Source organism: Manacus candei, unplaced genomic scaffold, assembly GCF_025592945.1.
Source record: "Manacus candei isolate 608988 ecotype Guabito, Panama unplaced genomic scaffold, ASM2559294v1 h1tg000028l, whole genome shotgun sequence".
Lineage (NCBI taxonomy): Eukaryota > Metazoa > Chordata > Aves > Passeriformes > Pipridae > Manacus > Manacus candei.
In genome coordinates, this window is record NW_026138076.1 from 1,363,106 (window position 1) to 1,381,173 (window position 18,068).

At 36.2% G+C, this 18,068-nt stretch overlaps 1 protein-coding gene across 2 annotated transcripts in view; it reads left to right on the plus strand.

The window, feature by feature from the left end:
• PI4K2B (phosphatidylinositol 4-kinase type 2 beta) overlaps positions 1-18,068 on the plus strand; it is a 21,845-nt gene continuing 3,777 nt past the window's right edge. For both annotated transcript variants that reach the window (XM_051789859.1, XM_051789858.1), the window contains exons 1-9: positions 1-394; positions 5,369-5,526; positions 10,796-10,996; positions 11,463-11,594; positions 12,946-13,099; positions 13,600-13,667; positions 14,174-14,270; positions 16,213-16,346; positions 17,450-17,509. In XM_051789859.1, coding sequence (XP_051645819.1) covers positions 109-394; positions 5,369-5,526; positions 10,796-10,996; positions 11,463-11,594; positions 12,946-13,099; positions 13,600-13,667; positions 14,174-14,270; positions 16,213-16,346; positions 17,450-17,509 — 1,290 coding nt within the window. In that variant the 5' untranslated portion in view covers positions 1-108. The remainder of the gene's footprint in view (positions 395-5,368; positions 5,527-10,795; positions 10,997-11,462; positions 11,595-12,945; positions 13,100-13,599; positions 13,668-14,173; positions 14,271-16,212; positions 16,347-17,449; positions 17,510-18,068) is intronic.

Here is an 18,068-nt window from a genome sequence, read left to right on the forward strand (position 1 = left end):
CGCGGGGCCGCGCAGCCGGAGGGGCGGGAGAGCCCCCAGCCCGCCCGGCCGCGCCGCCGCCCGCCGCGCTCGGCCCCGGCCCCAGCCCCAGCCCCAGCCGCGCCGCCCATGGCGGAGCCGGGCGCCGAGGAGCCCGACGAGCGGCTGCTGCTCCTCGCGGACCCGGCGCCTCAGCCAGGGCCGCCCTGGCGGGGACCGCAGGGAACGAGAGCCGCCCCCGGCGGGGCTGTGCGGCAGTGCGGGGAGCCGGGGCTCGAGGAGGACTCGGACTCGGAGGACTCGGACTCGGGGCCCGAGGGGGATGGAGAGGACGAGCCCCTCCTGCGGGCGTCGGGTACCGGCCGCGGGCGCCGAGCGGGCGCCTCCTGGGACAGGGAGCCCCGGGCCGCCGCAGGTACGGCCCGACCGCCCTCGCCGGGCTCGGCGGCACCGCGGGAGCGGCCGGGGGGGACGGCACGGGTCGGGCTGGGCGTCTGTGCCGGGGAGGGGGGAAGGCAGCCCCTGCCTGGCTCTGTGCTGCCAGCGGGGCCACAAACACAACTGGATGCAGTGCGCTCGGTGTGCCGTGCCCAGGGGCGCAGCGTCGGCGAGGGGCAGAGACGCGTTGCCCTCGCTCGTCATGTGGGCTCACTGACTAATACTTAGTGAAGGGAAGGTGCTGCGAATCGATCGAAATGCAACTGCTTTGTGTCTCTGTGCAGGGCTGCACGAACTCATTTACATCTTGATGAGTGTCTCCACTGTTAACTTCTTCTCCCTATCTGTTTGCTGTTTTGTTGGGCCTTGCTTTGTTTGTTTCTGTCAAGTTTTTCTGAACTTGTGGCTTTGCGTGTTTTCACAGACTGCATTCTGTGGTGGGACTTAATGCTACTTCCTGAACACTTGTCAAACTATCAAGTTTTCTGTTTGTCTCGCCTATCCCACTGATTACTTTCTTGTGACCCCCATAGTTTCATCTTGAAAAAAAAAACTCAGTCTGTGCCTGTTCTTTGTTCCAATCTGTTACAACCCACCCCAGAAGGCAAGGGTAACCCAGACTCTTGTTAATAGATCCTTTGGGGTAGATTAGAATGAAAGGACAGTGAATGATCGCTGTTTGTAAGTGTATATATGTATATAGAGAGAGTTTATTTTAGAACTACTTGGTTGCTATGGAAAGCAGGTACGTAGCTCTTTTGGCTATTATTATCTGTACTAACATAGCAATATCAAAGAATAAAAACATCACTTAAGACAATGTGTAAGGGAAAAGAAAGAAAGAATAAGAGTAGAAACATACCACCACCCGTTAATCTTTCGACAAGACTTGATTGTTGCCATTTCAATGTCCACTGTTTGAAGTGATGGTCACAGTCTTGATCTGTGGGCTGTGAGGGAAGCCCTTATGCTCAGGACAGGTGGGAACGCCTAGGTACCTCCCCTGGGGGTGGGGAGCTTTCAGTCCTCTGGTGAAAGGCCTCAGAAGTGAGTCTGGGGTGCTTTGGGGGTCTTTGATGGTTTATGATACCTTCTAAGACATGACAACTGCCTCTCACATCAACGTAGTTGAGCCAGTTATGCCCCATCAGGAGGGATGAATACCCTCAGGCCTCTGTGTTAACCTGACCTTCCCAGGGTGAAGGGGACTGTGTGTGTGTGTAAGGGAGCACAATTGGCATGATAAAAAGCACTATTCCACTTCGCAGGATCTGCTGCTTACCTGGCTCAAAGCTTGGCTTGTAGCCTCTGGTGGTAGGTGTTCACCCTCTCTGTCTTGTGTGAATCGCCACTACACACCCAAAAACTCGCCTCCTGCAAACCTGGCCTCAGCAAAGCTCCCTGCTGCCTCCACAAATGGGCAATTGTTTTGAGTCATCAACCGTTCAGTCTCTCATACAATCATATGTTCACTTTGTACCATCACATGCTTTAGGAGTTTTAGATGTGGACTCTACTGTCATAACTTTGGTTTTCATAGAAATTTATCTTTCCATGTTTTGAAATCTGGTCTTGAAGAGAGAAGTATAATGTGAAAGTTCAGAAATGCAAGAATTTAATAATTAATTTGAAAAGAGGCATAAGTGTAGCCATTACCTAATTCTAAATATACTGGCAAAATCATAAATTACTTGTTATTTATTGCTTACTTTTTTTTTCTTTAGGCTTACAACCTTTTGATTCTGTGCAAGTTTCTAAATAGGTGTACATCTAGGATGGGTTTGCTGACTGAAATCTGTGGAGTTCTGTCATTTCATAGTGTTTGCTATTGTAATCATAGCATAGGATTTCTTGCCAGAGACTGGCGAGACTGTTCCTTTTGCAACAATTGAATAAATAAATAAAAAAGCAAACAAAACTTCTATCAAGTTAAACAAAATAAATTGTGCTAGTAACTTTATTTTAGTAGCCACAGAAAGCTTTTAATAGCGCATAGAATTTAACCATAAGGAAAGAATAATCTCTTCTTTTAACCACTGGTCCCAAGTGTAGTCCACACCTGTAATGAGAACATGCCATTAAAATGTTGAGTTCTCCTGTCTTGTTTCCACAAAGATGTGTTAAGGAGACAGTGCTTCTAGCAAAACACTTCTAGAAAAACTTCAAAAAACACTTCAAAAACTTCAAAACACTTTAAAAAAGAAGTTCATGCTTCAGAGTGGAGACTAGAGGTGGCTCTTGCACCACTGGGGCAGTTAGGACAGCGAATGCAGGGTACTACTTGGAATCTGCCCGAAAAATGTGTGAGAAAATATCAGAACTGTGATTGATTGCAGCATCTCATCCCTTGCTTCCCTGTCCTTAACTTTTTTGTGTGTATAACACTTGAAGGTACAGGATTGTTTCACGAGTCAGGTGGAACCAACATGCAACAGATGTTATTTGTGCATGTTATTGGAACACTGAGTGTTTCCATAATGGAATTATGATCAGAATATGAGACTTTGTATTGGAAAAGATGGAATTGGTTGAAGGGACTACCTTTAGCCATGTTCATGTTGAAAGTGTATAAATCTAGCTTAGTGCTGAAGGACTTAATACATATTACTCTTGTAAAGTGTATGAGTTTAGCTTATGTCATGTACACTTGATAGAAGAACAGGCTGAGGTGCATATGTGAATGATTGTATTTGTATCTTCTTTGGTGAGTCTTCATCATTCTAGTATAGCAGCTTCCCAGTCTTGGGCAAATTAATTTGAAATTAATTTGAAAAAAGTTCTTGAGCTTGGTAGTTAGACTGTGTGTGTGTGAGGCCTGGTCTACTTAGTGGCAGTTTAATGAGAAGAGTAGTTTTCTAGAGTAATTGCAAGAGAAACCTTGATTAGTTATAAAACTGGGAATAAGTTGTGATATAGCATACTTTCTCAGTGGAAAACTTGATTAAAATGATTTTTGAAAAGGAAACCAACTCAAAAAAACCCCCTACCACATTCAGCAAATACTGCCTTCAATTAAGATGGTTTATTTGCATAGGGAGAGTGTTGATAAACTTTAAAGTGTCAGTTTCTTTTTTGCCAGCCTATATGGTTTTGTACGGTGACATCACTGTTGTAACAGGCTTTCTCACGGCACTGTAGCAATACTGAACAAAGCACGAGTTTCAAAAATTTCTCTCTTCTTCCTTGACTGTGCAGCATAATGCGACTTCTTTGCTTTCAGCTTTTTCCTTAAGTTGTCTTTTATGTTAAAAAAGACATGGTTGAAGAATTTCCCCAAGGCAGTGAGACTACAGTATTAGATTGTGGAATAAATGCACAGAAATCAAAAACTGCCCTCTGAATCTTCTGCAGAGACAACTGCAATCCATGTGAACAACTTCATTTGTAGGTCTTCTTCACCTGGAAGATCAATGTGCAGTGTGACTTAGCATGGATATTGCATTTTGCTTTCACTGACAGAAATATGTAGTAGTTGCAGCTCCGGTGTGTGATGTGGATGTGTAGAGGTAGTCGAGGCTTGAATATGTAATAAGAATCATTGATTCAAAGTGACTTTTTCCATAAAAATAAATGCATTGTGGGTCTTTGGGTTTATTTCTGTAACTCACTTAAATACTTTGTGCAGGGAAATCTTTGAACTCTTTCCCTGTCTCTTGTTGTCTGACTCTGAAGTCTCAAAGTGTAGTTTATCACAGCAGTATTTGCCGAGTAGTTGTAAGAGATTCTGATCCAAGGGGCCATAGCTGTTGATCCTTAAGAATGACCTGCTATTAGCTTTCAGGCTTCTCTTCCTGTTGCCAACTTATACTAAGGTTTTCCTATTTTTTTAATGCTTTATAGTTCTTTTGTTTGGAAGCCATATTATTATTTGTGAGTGGTACGTTGCACGCAAGTGCTAGTGTTCTAGAAAACTTCAAAGACTGTCCTGTGCTACAAAAAGGTGTTTAGTTTTTTAATTTGACTCTCCACAAACTGTTTAGGGGTATCTTTTCTGTGGATTCTGTATCAGTTGCATTCCAGAAGGATGTATGTTACATTTTTCCAATTGCTGAAATGGGAAAAAAGCGACTTTTATCTGTAAATGTTTAATTTAGAATAATGTAGCTGCTTCTTAATGCAGAAATGATCCCTAATAAACAGACCCATTACAACGCACTCAGTGAACGTGTAGAATAATCCCAGCCTTAAAAGTAAGGTACAATAATCTACAGTTTCAAAACTTGTGAATAAATAGTTTGAAAAAATTGAAAGATGAATAGAATCCTGGCAACTTCCTTTCTAGTTGTCTTTCTAAATGTTTGTGTAGTGTTGTAGAGTTTGCATTATGAGTGTCTTCATAGACCTGATCTTTTGGTTGGTATATAAAGAAACACTACAAGTTGCTTACAATGTTTTAATGTTGGAATAGTGATGGCACGTGGTACTCCACGGGGATGTTGATGCCACTTTTGAGTGCTACTTGTAACAGATTTTTCAGTGGGTTAACTTTATTGTGTCTCAGCAGACAATGAACGTTGCTAAACTCTTGACTCAAGGGTGTGATACCATCCTAATAGTTAGTGGGTAATGAGCAGTTTGCTTTCAGGTAGGTTTCTCTGCAGAAGGACACACAGATAATATGTAAAATCTTTAGCACTTTTTTTACAGTTGTGACTTTAAATGTTTTTGTGATTTTTTTTTTTTTTTAATCCTTGAAAAGTATAAACACTTAGCAGTGGTAGTCTCAAATTTGCTGTTGTGGGTTTGGCTGATTTACTTTAAACAAAAGGTCGATTAGACATGGATAAATCAGTGGAAAAACTTGCACTGATTTAATGGACCAGATTTTTCAGCCTGCTGTTTAATGGGTGTCAGCAGGGGAGGGGTGTTGGCTTTTCAATGTGTTTATTTATGCTGCTGTTAATTAGTAGTACAAATTGCACTTAAGACTCCTTGTTTTCTTATTTTTCAGGGCATACAGGACATATTGCTGATATGAATATATTTTTAGATGATCCAGAATTTGCAGAGATTATTCTGAGAACAGAACAAGCTATAGAATGTGGAGTTTTTCCAGAAAGAATCTCTCAAGGATCCAGTGGGAGTTACTTTGCCAAGGATCCAAAAGGGGTGAGCATGTTACTGCAGTCAGGGACACTATCAGCAGTGAACTGAAAATGGACATTTAAAAATTCTGTTTAAATGGAAATTCATTTAAATAAGTTGTTTAATAATTTATTGTATGCCAACACTGATGTTGGAAAAATCAATGCAAGTAATAATTAGATTTCTATGTCTTGCAGCACAAGGTAAGGCAAAATAACTATTATTTCTCTGCTGCAGTTTTGTCGTGTTTGAATGATCTGCATCAAATAAATATGGAGAAAATAAAAGGGCCTCTAACATCTGAAAACAATTCAGGAATTCCTTTGTGCGAAATCTTGTTTTCTGTACGTTTTAGTTGATTTTTGACGCAAGTGAGCTTCTGATTTCAGTACTGTTTAGGCCTCCTACATTTTTATCTCTTCTCTTTTTAGATAGTCTTTTATTTAGGTCATGTCTCCTTTCTCCTATATGACTGGTAGATGGGTGAGAAGTGGTATAAAATCTACCTTTTTGCTTGAACTTGCCTGCTGAATCTTAACTGGAAAATTTGGTTTCCCCTCCCATAGTGGTAGATGGTACCTTGAATAGTGGTCATCAAGGGAGTGTCCTAAGGTTACTTTGAGACAGAGAAGTAACAGTTACCTGAGTATCTGACTTGAAAAGTAACATTTGGTCAACAATATTTAGTAACAGAAAATGATGTTTCAGACATATTTTCACATTGTTTTCTTTAAATTAGAAATACTTTGCTACCCATCTGTTTCATAAAATAAGAGTTCCAACCCCTCAACTTTTGTTAATTTGTCATCTCTGATTTTATTTTAAGCTCAATCAGGAGTTTTCTGGTCTTAGATAGATGTAGGTGTTCATTAATCCTGAAGATCCCAGTTGCTCAGTTGTGTTGGATGTGGAAGTTGTAACATTTTGAGTGCCTAGGTTTTCAGAGTATATTCAAGATTGTTGTTATTCTGTGCATCCCCATAACAGTCACTTCCCTTTCATTTAGGGAGTAGTTTGGGTTCTGTTTAGCTTTTAGTCATATTATTGATCATTATAGAATATATTCCTGTTTTGTCAGTTAATTTTCACAGTTGTTTAGTTTGTTTTAATGCCAATTTTATGGTCATAGTTTTTACACTTTTTTGAATGAGTGATTTTTTAGAACAGTTACCTGACTTAATATAAATAAATATGTAAATTTATGATTTTATTAATGAATTTATTGTTATGGGAGGTGGCAGAGTTACCCTTCAAAATCTTCTGAAAACTGCACATTGCAGCTCCATTATTCCATTGTAACCTGTGTTCCAGGAACATTTGTTAGTAATGATCCCCTTTATTCTGCTGGAGAAGAGCCAAAGTAGGTTGGGAAGGAGGGTCTCTCTCTTTTTGAAACTGGAGGGAAAAAGAATTCTTTCTCTGATGACTTTGTGGGATTCTTGCTATCACATACAATGCTGTAAATATGAAAACCTTTTCAAATTTTCATCTGGCTTTTTAAACGTTACGTTACTTCCCGATTTCAGTAGCTTAGATCTTTGTAGATTTCCAGGTTGTGTACTTATATACACATATTCAAACTTTATTCTATTTGTAAAGAGGTATTTTAAATTAGGTTTATATCTTATTTAATGTGCAATAGGAAAAAATCTGAGTAATAACCAAATACTGGTTTAAATTAATACTTTTTCAAAAATTCAATGCTTGATGTGTCTGAAGAGTATTCTACAGTGTCATGCTAAAATACTTTACAACTGATTAAGTGGGCTTTTTTTTGAGTTTTTCTTAATGCTGTGCAGTTGACTTTTTTTTATTCTTAGAGAGTTAGTAGAGAAATTACTAGGGGAAAAGAAGAATCTTACTTGTTCTGTATTTCCATATCTGCAAATCTGTTTTCTCTGAAACTTCTCCAGACTTGATTTTGTTGGATTTTGGTGATTAGCAGATGCCTGAGACATTCACTGTGCCCTGGCGCTAGTGAGAGACTACTTATATGTCATTTTTGTGTAAGCATAACTGTAGTATTTTGGATGGGGCATATTATTCCTAGCTTCTTATGTGGTGATTTTTTTGTTGGTTTTACTTTTCTTTTGCAGTAAATGTTGGTTTTGTTCCTAGTTAAGTTCTTAGTAGTGACTTGCCCTCCTCCTTTATGTAGGTCATTGATTTGAATGTAAGTATTTAGGAGAAATGATTTAAAAAAAGAGACCACTTATTTTATATGGGTCAGGAAGGATTTATCACAAAATATGGAAGTATTTGTCAACATGGGACTGTGAGAATAATGATACGGAGTTCTTAGCAGACTTTCAATTTTGCTTTTGTTCTTTGCAATAAATTAAGAACTTATCTGTGTTTGCTATCCATATTAAAGATCTCATAAAACTTAATTTTGTCAATAGTGCTATTCTAATTTGTAGAATGGATTTCAGATCCTGTTGGACTGAGTATTGCATCATTCCACTTCAGACCAGTTTCGTGAGTTGCCTTCTATTCTTCTTGAGTAATCTCTTCCTTATGCTGGGAAGGAGCTCATTAAAGAAGTGCTAAGCCTTCTTACTGGTCAGCTTCTGAAGTGTTTACTCACACTAATGCCAAGTTACAGGTAAAATAAGCTGTTTCCATTAGGTCATCTGAGTTGCTGATTTGAGTCTATCAGAAAGATAAAAATCAATTTACCTAATTAAAGCTAGCTTTTTTGCATTTATTTACAAAAATTATATAATTGTATGCTGATATGAAGGAGTTCTGTACTTAAGCAGCACTACTGCTGAAGTATTGAATATTTCTGTATTTGTGTAACCAATAAATACAAGGCATTGTGTCTGTTACAAATTGTTCTGCAATAGTTTCCTGGCAGTTTAACTACTGGCTAATTGGTAGTGCTAATGGAGTCAGTCTGTAAATTAATTTTGACTGGCAAAATTAAGACTGGCCTTGCTAGCTTGTCCTACATATTGAGCTTTCTGATTCTACTCTGGTCCTCAACAGTGGTGGCTCCGCAAAATTTGGCAGGGTGTTCTAACTTCAGTGAAACCTTGAAACCATATCTAGATTTGACAGTATAGCACAGTACAGTCCAGGCAAGTGATGGAATGAGCTAAGCTCCTTTTTCAAATGGGCACTTTGTAGGAAGTATTTTCTAGAGAGTGATTCAGAAAAGAGATAATTAGAGGTTTGGAATGTACTACTATATAGACCACAACATTTCTGGGAAATGCAAAGCTGGTAGCTTTGTTTTAAGCAGGTAGATACATGTGATTCAATAGAAAAAAATTAAATAACTTTAACATTTCTAAACCTCACATTGTAATTTTTATTAAAATAGTGTACCAAATGTTGTGATTTAAAAATAAAAAATAATAATAAATAGTTATGTATTCAAAAACATGATGTCCTTTCACATTACATAGAATATTGATTATAAGTGTAACCATTTTTGTAGGTCTAAATTGAATTGTGTCTGCAGTTGCATACAACTTGTTCTTGGTTTTGAATGGTTTTATCTACAGTCATAGATAACAGCATACCAAGACCAAGAGAATTCTTGTCAATTTATTTCCTTTCTCTGTTGATAGGAAACTTATTTTACAATTTGAATGCAAATAATGGTATTTTTGGGAATGAATCAAAATAGATGGATGAGACAGATGATGCTGCTAATGCCTGGTATCTCGTGTATCTGTTTCCAAACTGAATGAATTAAGTCCTCTGTAGTTACTTTGTCCTGGACAATCTTGGGCAAAGCAAGATTGTCTAGGACAAAATGGGTGAAAATTCTCTAGAAGCTAAGGCAACTGGTTGGATCCTCTCCCTAATCCAGCCAAATCAGCAGTTACTGCAACAGTCTTTGACTGCCAGCAAACTTGTTCCTGACCTGAGTGTCAATCAGCTCTGAGAACTGGTGCAACAACAGGCCGTGTTTAGCTTATTGAGAGGTCCACTCTTTTGATGAGGATTCAGTAAAGTACTAATATGTGAAAATGCTTCCTAAACAGTTGTTCTTAAATATTTATTAGAAAGAATTTGATTTGCCTGCCACTGTGCTGTGAGGAGGGATGAAGATAAGCATTTCTACAGCATTCCACGTGAGCTATAGAAAAGTCATTACACGGACTTAATGCAGCAGGCCAGAGTTCATCACAGGCAATTGAAAGGTTATATATTTTAGTCTGGTAATAATCTTTTGCTTTGAGGTCAACAAATACAGAATCATATGTAGAAGGCACCTTGAGAAATCATCTATTAAGTGCCTGTGCTGTGGAGCAGGATTGTTTTAACGTGAGTCCTGATAAATGTCTAACTAACCTCCTGTTAGTTGCATCCTGCTTTGGAGACTCCAGAACCTGGCAGTCTGTTCCAGTCTTGAGCTGCTCTTAAAGGGTTTCTTCTTTGTGACTTATCTGCTGGGATTTAAACCTATCATTTTTTGGCTTGTCAACAGTAAATGTGTTTTTTTCCCTATAGCAACCTGTCAAGTAGTTCATAAGGCCTCATTTTCTCTTAGCCTAAACAACCTTTGTTCATACCACCTTTCATTATTCACATATTTTGTGCTTATTCTCATTTTTTTTCAACTTTCTCCAGTGTGTTAACAGATTTCTTGAAGCATAGTGTCCAAAATTGGACACAGCACTCTGATTAATTTTAGTATTTACTACATGTAGTATTTACTGCAGATAAATGGTGGCTGATGGTGTGAACCATTGTCGACTTTAAATTGAGGAATCTACAGAAGTGGCAAATGACACCACTCTTGGGAATTGCAGAGTGTAGAAGCTTTTGATCCATTCAAACTCAGAGCAATAGGAAAATAGATTTAAAAGAGAAAATGTAACAGTCAACTATTAATGTTCTTTATGTTTGTCACTTTCCTGGAGCCACTGTTTCTCCATCTGAAATAACCTGTCAGTGAGTTAATTGGTGGGCTGAAAATTGCTCTTAAAGCTACTTTTGTAACCTCCTTTTTAAAAAACTTAGAATACAAAAAAAATTATATTTTAAAATGCAGTCCTCTTAAATTTTGAAAAATATATTTTGGAAAAGAAAATAGTAGTTGGTTTGGATTTTTTCTTGTGAAGAGCTTATTTTGAATTTGTACTAATCCTAGACAGGCATTTGATGATAAATGTATTTAGCATTTCATTTTGTTTGTTTTATTATCTCATCATCTAAAAAGAGCAACTGTAAAATGCTGTGTATAGGATTTAACCAGTATTTTCAAATAACTAATCTTTAAACTAATTTTGCAACTCAAAGTGCTCATATTTTAATTTTGTATTATTTATCTTAGAAAATTATTGGAGTGTTCAAACCAAAATCTGAAGAGCCTTATGGACATCTAAATCCAAAATGGACCAAATATTTTCACAAAATTTGTTGTCCTTGCTGCTTTGGCAGAGGCTGCCTCGTTCCAAATCAGGGATACCTCTCTGAAGCTGGTGCCTATCTTGTAGATGAGAAGCTGGGGCTGGGAGTTGTACCTAAAACTAAGGTAAAAGTTAAAACACATAAATTACTGAATAAAAAACCCCTACAGTCTCTGAACTGCAGCTGTGTAGATATCCTTGTGTATTGTCATTTGTAAACTGTTGCAAGTCCAAAGGCACAGTGGTTTGGTGTAGAAATAGTGACTGTGACTTTTGTTTTAAAGGATAAGTTTAATTGAATCCAAATTGAATCTTTTCTTTGGAACCACTTCAGTTTCTAGTATTTTCTGACACCTTTTGTGCCTCATGTTTTGGTGAGATGCAAATTTGCAAAAATCAGCATATAAAATTCCCATTTTTGTTTGAGATCTGTAAAATAGAAAATATTCACCTCTATAAAATTTCTGTTGGAAATGCCTGATGCTTCCTTTTTGACTTTTCTTTTTTTGACAACTGAGCCTAAAATTAAATGTAAATTTATAATTTAAATAATAAAGAATTCTGAGCTGTGTTTAACTTTCATATTTTAAGGTCGTCTGGCTTGTCAGTGAGACCTTTAATTACAGTGCAATAGATCGTGCAAAGTCAAGAGGAAAAAAGTATGCTTTAGAGAAAGTGCCAAAAGTTGCTAAAAAATTTAATCGAATTGGACTACCTCCTAAGGTAAGATGAAAAATAGGTCCCTTGTGCACTTCCTGATTCTTAGACAAAACTTTGAGTTTAAAAAAAAAAAGAGTATTTATAAGTAACTTAAACAGTAGAAGAAAACATTTGTTGCTTATTGAAAACTACCTCTAAATGTCTGAAATTTTGATAAATATGACTGTTTCTGTGCAAAATCTATCCACTTTTATATCATTCCTTCACTTGAACTACTTTAATAATCTTGGCACTTTTTGTTTCAGTTTACAGTCAAGCTTTCTGCTGGAACTTGTTGTACATTTCACTTCTTTTTTTGTATTTATTGATTGTTTAGTACATTTCCTTTTAATATCATGTTTTTATATTGTCAGTGTTTTTTCCCTGAAATTTATCTAGTTCCTAATTTTTTCCTAATTTTTTTTTTGCCTTCTATTGTTTGTTTTATTCTTTTGGGAATTTTTGTCTTCTTCCTACCTTCCTTTTGTCTTGAGTGCAGACTATGCCGACTTAAAACCTGGCATCTTTCTGGCCTAATGAGCCTTACTGGTTCCCCAAAATATCACTACACTGTTCTAATCCTAAGCTTTTAAAGCACAGGTTCCATACAGCTTGTGTAATCCACTTGTATCAGTTCCCAGCAATTTAGATCCACGTGACACAGGTTGTGCAAGCTTCGCATGAGCGTGGTTGTTCCATGTGCTCTGTATTTATCCATGTGTCTGCATGTGTTTATCTATCTGCATTTTACTTCCCAAATATAAGTTCTTTTTTGAATTTTAATCTTGAGCACCTCTCCTGTTTCACATACATATGGAGCCTATGCCATCTCAGCTTTTCTTCCTTGGACTCTTTTGGGAAATGTATTTCAGCCAATTTTGTGCAAAAAGGATCTGTCTTGAAAAAAGTGGTTAGTGCTGCTGTTCTCATCAGTGATGGTTAAAAGCTGATCAGAGAGGAAGATTTTTCTCTTGTCATTTTTACAGTTTTCTCTGAACTATTGAATCAAGTGCTTCCAGTGAAAAAAGAGAATAGATGTTATTTCTTGTAATACTGACTGTTTATTTGTGTTGAGCCATCTGGCTACATTTCGTTCCTGGTAAACTCAGTGAGTGTTTAAACAAAGATTTAAAAAAACCTAAAAAACCAAAACCATCAAAAATCCTAGAAAAACACTCTCATGATTTGAGTCTTACCTTTTTTTTTGAGTTTAGGAATGAGAGAGAAACCACTTAGTAATCTTTTTTTTTTTTAATGTCATACTTGCTGTGTTCTGAACTTTTAACAGAAAAACTCATTATGTACTTTCAAAGTTGAGATTACTTATGTGACCTACCCAAGTGTATTTTCCAAATGCTGTTTCTTAATATTTCAGGTTGGCTCCTTCCAGTTGTTTGTTGAAGGATATAAGGAAGCTGACTACTGGCTCAGGAAGTTTGAAACTGATCCTTTACCTGAGAACACAAGGAAAGAATTTCAGTCACAGTTTGAAAGATTGGTTATCTTGGATTATGTCATCAGAAACACAGGTATTTGTTAGTGTCTCTTGGTATCTATCTACTTTTGTAAGGCAGAAATGGTAAGCAATGCTGGCTGAAAGCTGGTGTTTAAGACTTTTAGTACATTTCAGATGCTTTTCTCAAAACTGAAGGCCAGAAAGTCGCATTTTAAATTTAAAATAATTTACTTTGGATTGCAATATGAAAAAATCCAAACAACCCTTTTAAAATGTTACTTGATATTTTTAAGCAAATACTTTCATTATACTTTAATTCTGTGTTTAGGGAAACTAAAGAAATACTACATACCAAAGAACATTTGGTACATTTGTGGTCATTCACTGAATCAGTTGCCTATACATTTCAGTAAAGCTAAAACACATGTATTGTGATGGAAAGAAATTTTTTGAACAGTTTTGCCTGACTTACATGGGTGAAGTGTCAATTTACAATATTAGTCATTGTGTATCACTTGAGATGATGCTTTCTTTATATGTGTTATGTTGTGACATGCATTTTTCTGTTTAAAGACAGAGGTAATGATAACTGGTTAGTCAGGTACGAAAAAGAAGATGATGAACTTGATCTTTCAGATAAGGTAAGAAAATTGTACTATTGAAATTTATATTCTTTAAATTTTTTAGTTTTGTACCTTGGTCTTGCTGGGGATTAAGGGCATGCCTTTAATCCTGGTGCATGGTTTCAAGATATATGATAACTGCAAATTATTCTAGGCAAAATGAAGGGAAAAATTATTTTCTTTAGACTAGTCTATATAGAACAGTGCTAGAAGTTATTTATATTGTTCTGTATTTTGGCTTTACTAGATTGGGTTATAATAATAGTAAAAGTGCCCACTGTTGCTCAGGCACATTTTTTCAGCTCTTTATGTGCTCAGCTTATCTTGTATTTGGGGAAGGGCTCCTCTTTAATAGGGTTAGAGTAAGAGTTATATGTACTTGAGTTTATTTGGATACTGCTTTGTATTGTTTAAGTTGAATTTAACCAGTGAAGGGAAAAAGTATATTATTTAATATTTTAAAGTGTTTCACTGTTTTTATAAGCACATAAATATCATTTACTTTTTAAATATTCCTTCAACAGGATAGCCAATGGAGTATAACTAAAGAATCTATTAAAATTGCTGCAATTGACAATGGTTTAGCATTTCCTTTTAAGCATCCTGATGAGTGGAGGGCATGTAAGTATTGCATTCTTCTATCATCTTCCTTTCAGGACAGTAGCTTCCAAAGAAGTATTTTTTATTTGGGTTGTTTTAGTAAGAAACTAAGAAATCATCACTGTAGTTATACATTGAATTTTTAAATAACATGCTCTTCTTCAGAAAGTTAGGAACAAGTGCCATTTTTGCAATGGCATATGTGATTTAGTCCATTTTCATATTTTTTACTTTTAAACGTTGTTAATACGTGGACACTTATAAGCGTAGTACTGTATGTAAACTGACTGATGGTGGAATTGGAAGAATTTAGCAACATGTTTTTCACATGTATTTTCTTGAAAAACATGGTGGAAAATTACTTAGGTGAAAGGATATGCAAGCTGTCTGTCTAATGGCCAAATTTCTGTTTCAAAATGAAAAATACTATTATAGGTGGACAAGTAGACAGGTTATTTTTTTCTTGTTCTCATCTTTAGCTTACTTCCTAGATGTTAATATTTAGTTATCAATTTTTACTCTACTTGAAAATACTATTACTGTTTAAGTGAGATTGCTTTTGACTACATCTGTGATTACTTACAGTTTAGAGGGAGGTGCCCAACAGGGTTTCCAATTATTTCTGAGGGCTATTAGCCAAGCAGGTAGTTATGGCAGTTAAGTGTGGGCTAGTTAGACTCTCAAAAGGCTAGTTTATTACTCCAGCCAGAGCTTTGTATAATCTCTTTATATATTGATACTAAATAGTTACTGTCCTACATATCTCTTGGCTACAGTCACTTCTGTAGCTGTTCTAGAGACACAGCAATTATGGCTTATTTTATACCATCTATTACTTCAGAATCAAAAGTATTAAACTTGCATGATCCTTTAGTATTCTTGTGCAGTTCGACAGGCATGTGATAATTCTGTAAAGGAAACTTGTAGCATGGCATTTACAAATTGCAGCCTCTTAATACATAGAGCAAATTTTCTTGACTAGTGCTGGTTGGTCATCAAGGATAACCTTCTAAAAGCCAGAGAGCAGCCTATGCAAAAGGCAGGAAGTTGGTCCAGCATGGAGGAACAGGGAACTCCTGCCTGAATTGGGGGTGCAAATATTAAGTATATTAATTAAAAAAAAAAAAAAAAAAAAAAAAAAGAAGATGTAGAAACTCCTCTGAAAAAATAGAGACTTTGCCTGAAAGTGCAAGAATAGAGTTTGGAATGTCAAAGCTCAGCTGAAGTAAAGCTAGCAGAAGACATAAAGAGCAACAAGAAAGCATTAAGTAAATCAGAAGTGAGGATGGGACTGAAGAAAAGTGCAGCAAAGACCTGAAGGCAAAAGGTGAAGAAAGAAGTTACTCAGTGCTGACTTTGCCTCAGTTTTCACTTGTAAGATTTGCTCTCAGGCTCTTGGGTCTCAAAACTCATAAGCAGAGCCTTGGGAAATGAATCATTACCCAAAGCAGAAGAAAGGGAGCACTTAAAAAAAATGGTCATACGGAAGTTCATTACTCTTGCAATATGTTTTGAAAAAACCATCTAGTAGCAATTGAGTGAAAAGTTAAGAACCTTCTCTCAGCATGCTAAGAAAGCATTTTAAAAACCTAAAAATTATATTAAAAATAGTAGCTACTTTTTTGTTAATTCATAAATGAGTCAAACATGTGAAAGATTTCTATTTTATTACAGCTATTATTTTACTCCAAAGGGAACTGCATTGTTAAACTAGAAAAGACCTCTTCTCATGCTTGTAGTGTTTCATTTGTATACTTTTTTTACTTATTGCTTACTATGTTTTTACTGTTTGGAAAAAAGGATTAGCAGCTGTAAAGCTGCTCTTGCAACTGTAGCCAAAAGGGGTGTATGGGGAAACCATGTTGGGAAAAAGTGGTGTGTTACTGAGAGCATGCAGCAGGCAGCTCAAGAATTTAATTTTTGCCTGTTGTTAATCACTAAGTGTACTGTTTTCCTGTATTAGATCCCTTTCACTGGGCTTGGCTTCCTCAAGCAAAAGTTCCTTTCTCTCAGGAGACCAGAGATCTTGTTCTTCCTCGCGTTTCTGATATGAACTTCGTACAGGACCTTTGCGAAGATCTTTATGAACTGTTTAAGGTGAATCAGCTGCTTCTTTGAATTGAATATTACTGAAATAGCTGATACCTGTAATGGAACAGTTAAAGTCATAAAAGGAAAAAAAAAATATAACTTTTTTATATCATGCTATTGTGCTATTTTAGCTCTAACATTGGCATGGTTGAAAGGGTTTATGTAATTATAAGGAAACTGTGTTGCCAATGTAGTTAATTCATAGTAATCAACTCATCTGAATACATAATTATCTATTATATATCTAAGTTTCACATAATCAGTTAAAACCAGTTAATTCTTATAGCACAAATTTGTGTAAAAACTCCATTTAACATACCTATGTGGTGTGTATGCACTTAAGCAGTAGCAACCTGAGGAAATCATGTATTTAACATAACTAAAAATACATCCAAGCCTTTTGTGTGTATGTATATATATATATATATATATATAAAAATATAAATTTTATGTACATATATTGTGCTAAACTGATGCTGAAATTTTGACCATGTTTAAAGTCAAACTCATTTTAAAGACACTAAAAGTGTGCTACAATATTGACATGTAAAGAAGTGTCCTTATCTGAAATATTCCATAAACAATTGTGTCAGGTGTTCAATTGAAATAATACAAATGAGCATTGAAAGAATTTGAAATTTTAAACTTTTAATGAAAGTGCAGCTTTACTATCAAAACTGGATCCTGAAACACAAATATTTGTGTCTTTGATTCTGGGTTTGTTAGTTGAAGTATTTAATAAATCCAAGGGAGGAAATGTTCTTCTTCCAGAGTACATGTGAGAGAAAGAGGAGTGTTAACATTATGTAATGGTATTAAGCCTGATATCTACCAGATATTGGTATTTACCACTTACCAAAAGAGATATCCACTGATGTATTTTATTTCTATGATGTGGAACATTTTTCATTTTCACGTATGTAAACTTGCTGCAATAAATAGGCCTTTTTGTGGGTCATACTAGGATTCTATTCGAAGCTTTCAAAAATTATTATAGTGTTGGTAAATATGAGTATGCTTATTATGATACTGATGATTTTACATATTAAATATATAGCTGAAAATAAGTGGGTCATTTCCTATAGTAACTGTTTGTTTTCTTAATAAAGACTGACAAAGGATTTGACAAGGCTACTTTTGAAAACCAGATGTCTGTTATGAGGGGACAGGTAAGTCTGCTTTTCTTAGATTTTTGTGTATTTAATTTGTCATCACTTCTCAGCTGCTTTTTTTAGAGGAACAAAAACTGACTTCTCTTGAATGGAAAGACACTTGAAGGTATTTTCACCTGAGAAGACTCAATTTCTTCTTAGAGTTTGTTCCCATTTGCATATAGATGAGACAGCAGAAAGTGTATGCTTATTTTTTTTTAATAGAAGATTTTCTTAAATAATTGGATTTTATTGGTTTTGTGGGGGATAGGGGAGAAATTAACTGTGTATTCTTAGAAGGCATTTTAAAAACGAAATATTGGAGAAGAGTCATAAATTTGGATGGAAAACTTGATGTGTAATTTCATTTTGCTGTTAAAATAAATGTGACTTTATTTTGGAGGATTGACTTGATTATTCAAATACCTCTCACAAGAAAGCAATATTAGGTAATAAAATATCAAATGTTAAAACTATACTTCAAAACAGTCCAGCCATTTTCGGATTAGAAATTTGATGATTGTTAAGTGTTGGGCTTTTTTGGTTTTTTTGTTTGTTATTTTAAAACACCAAAACA